Consider the following 1144-nt stretch of genomic DNA (forward strand, 5'->3'; position numbering starts at 1 on the left):
GCAGATTAATGACGCTAGTCTCACTTTTGCTTCCACAGCTGCCAGGTCTGCCTTGATGGCCTGGGCCTCTGATATCAGGACAGCGTACTCCTCCTTATAGCGGGCGATGCTGGCTTCCAGGTCCCGGATCATCTGCTCCACCTCGTTGGCCTTCTGCTGATTGTCCTTGGCATCATCTTCCAGCTTCTGCAGCTCATTACGCAGGGGCTCCACTCTCTTTAACATGTCTGCATAGTTAAGCTGGGAAGGCAAACAGACAGTAGTTACTCAAAAGTGACAGGAAAAGAGGTCACCTTTCCCACAGGAGCTCTGGCTGTGCTGATTACCTGTGCAATTGCCCACTTCACCATAGGCCCACAAGCCAGGGAAGCCCGATTTACAATTTCATAATTGTAGCTTGGATTGGACATGTAGTTTTTCTTCATCTTTTCCCTTATGGCATCACTGCAAGATAGAAATCATATTTCTAAGCATGTTTAGACAAAAGTAGAGAAGATTTTTTATGAAATCAGAATGTAAAGGAGTACAGCCATCTTCCATATCTTGTTGCCCCAGTGACCAATGCGGATGAGCCAGACAGACCCTTGGTTCTTCGGTGACATCTGACAATGCTGCTGATGGAAGCACCTCGGACCTGCCAGCCCTGGCCCCTCACCTCACAGGAGACAACCCCAAGCCAGGTTTGCTGCTGCAGGTGGGTGACCCCTGCTCTGACTTCAGCGAGAGGCTGCATCCTCAGGATGCTCACAGCTACTTGTAGGGAGGGAGAGAAGTCGGCTGGCCAGGGCTGAGGGATTAGAAAACTACTGCAGGGAAAAACTCTGACTTCTTTGAGAGGAAATGGCCCGGAAAGGCATCTGTGTGATTAGCGTAACCAACGCTGCCTTCTGGCACACAACATGCCAGAGATGACAAAATAGCTCCCTTTGGAAAGCGTCTCCTGCATACAGCACCATGAGGGGACAGGAAACTTGTCAACACCTGAACAACTTCCTTCAGTTCCCGGCAACAACCTGGCATTTGCACTTCCTCACCTGATCTCCTCGGCAGAGAAGTTGACGATGGTGGGTATGAAGTTCTCCCGCATGATGATGGAGCGGATCTGCTTCCAGTCCGTGGTGCTTTCTCCCAGCAGCAGGCAGAT

General features: G+C 50.7%; 1 protein-coding gene across 1 annotated transcript in view; it reads right to left on the bottom strand.

Annotated features, from left to right (window-relative positions):
* LOC103584293 (cytoplasmic dynein 1 heavy chain 1-like) overlaps positions 1-371 on the bottom strand; it is a gene marked incomplete at its 3' end in the record, with an annotated part of 2289 nt that extends 1918 nt beyond the window's left edge. The window contains exons 1-2 of the mRNA XM_008565356.1: positions 327-371; positions 25-240 (exon numbers count right to left, since the gene is read on the bottom strand). Coding sequence (XP_008563578.1) covers positions 25-240; positions 327-350 — 240 coding nt within the window. The remainder of the gene's footprint in view (positions 1-24; positions 241-326) is intronic.
* Between the last annotated feature and the right edge of the window lie 773 nt (positions 372-1144).

The sequence above is a fragment of the Galeopterus variegatus genome, unplaced genomic scaffold (genome assembly GCF_000696425.1).
Source record: "Galeopterus variegatus unplaced genomic scaffold, G_variegatus-3.0.2 Scaffold49166, whole genome shotgun sequence".
Classification (NCBI taxonomy): domain Eukaryota; kingdom Metazoa; phylum Chordata; class Mammalia; order Dermoptera; family Cynocephalidae; genus Galeopterus; species Galeopterus variegatus.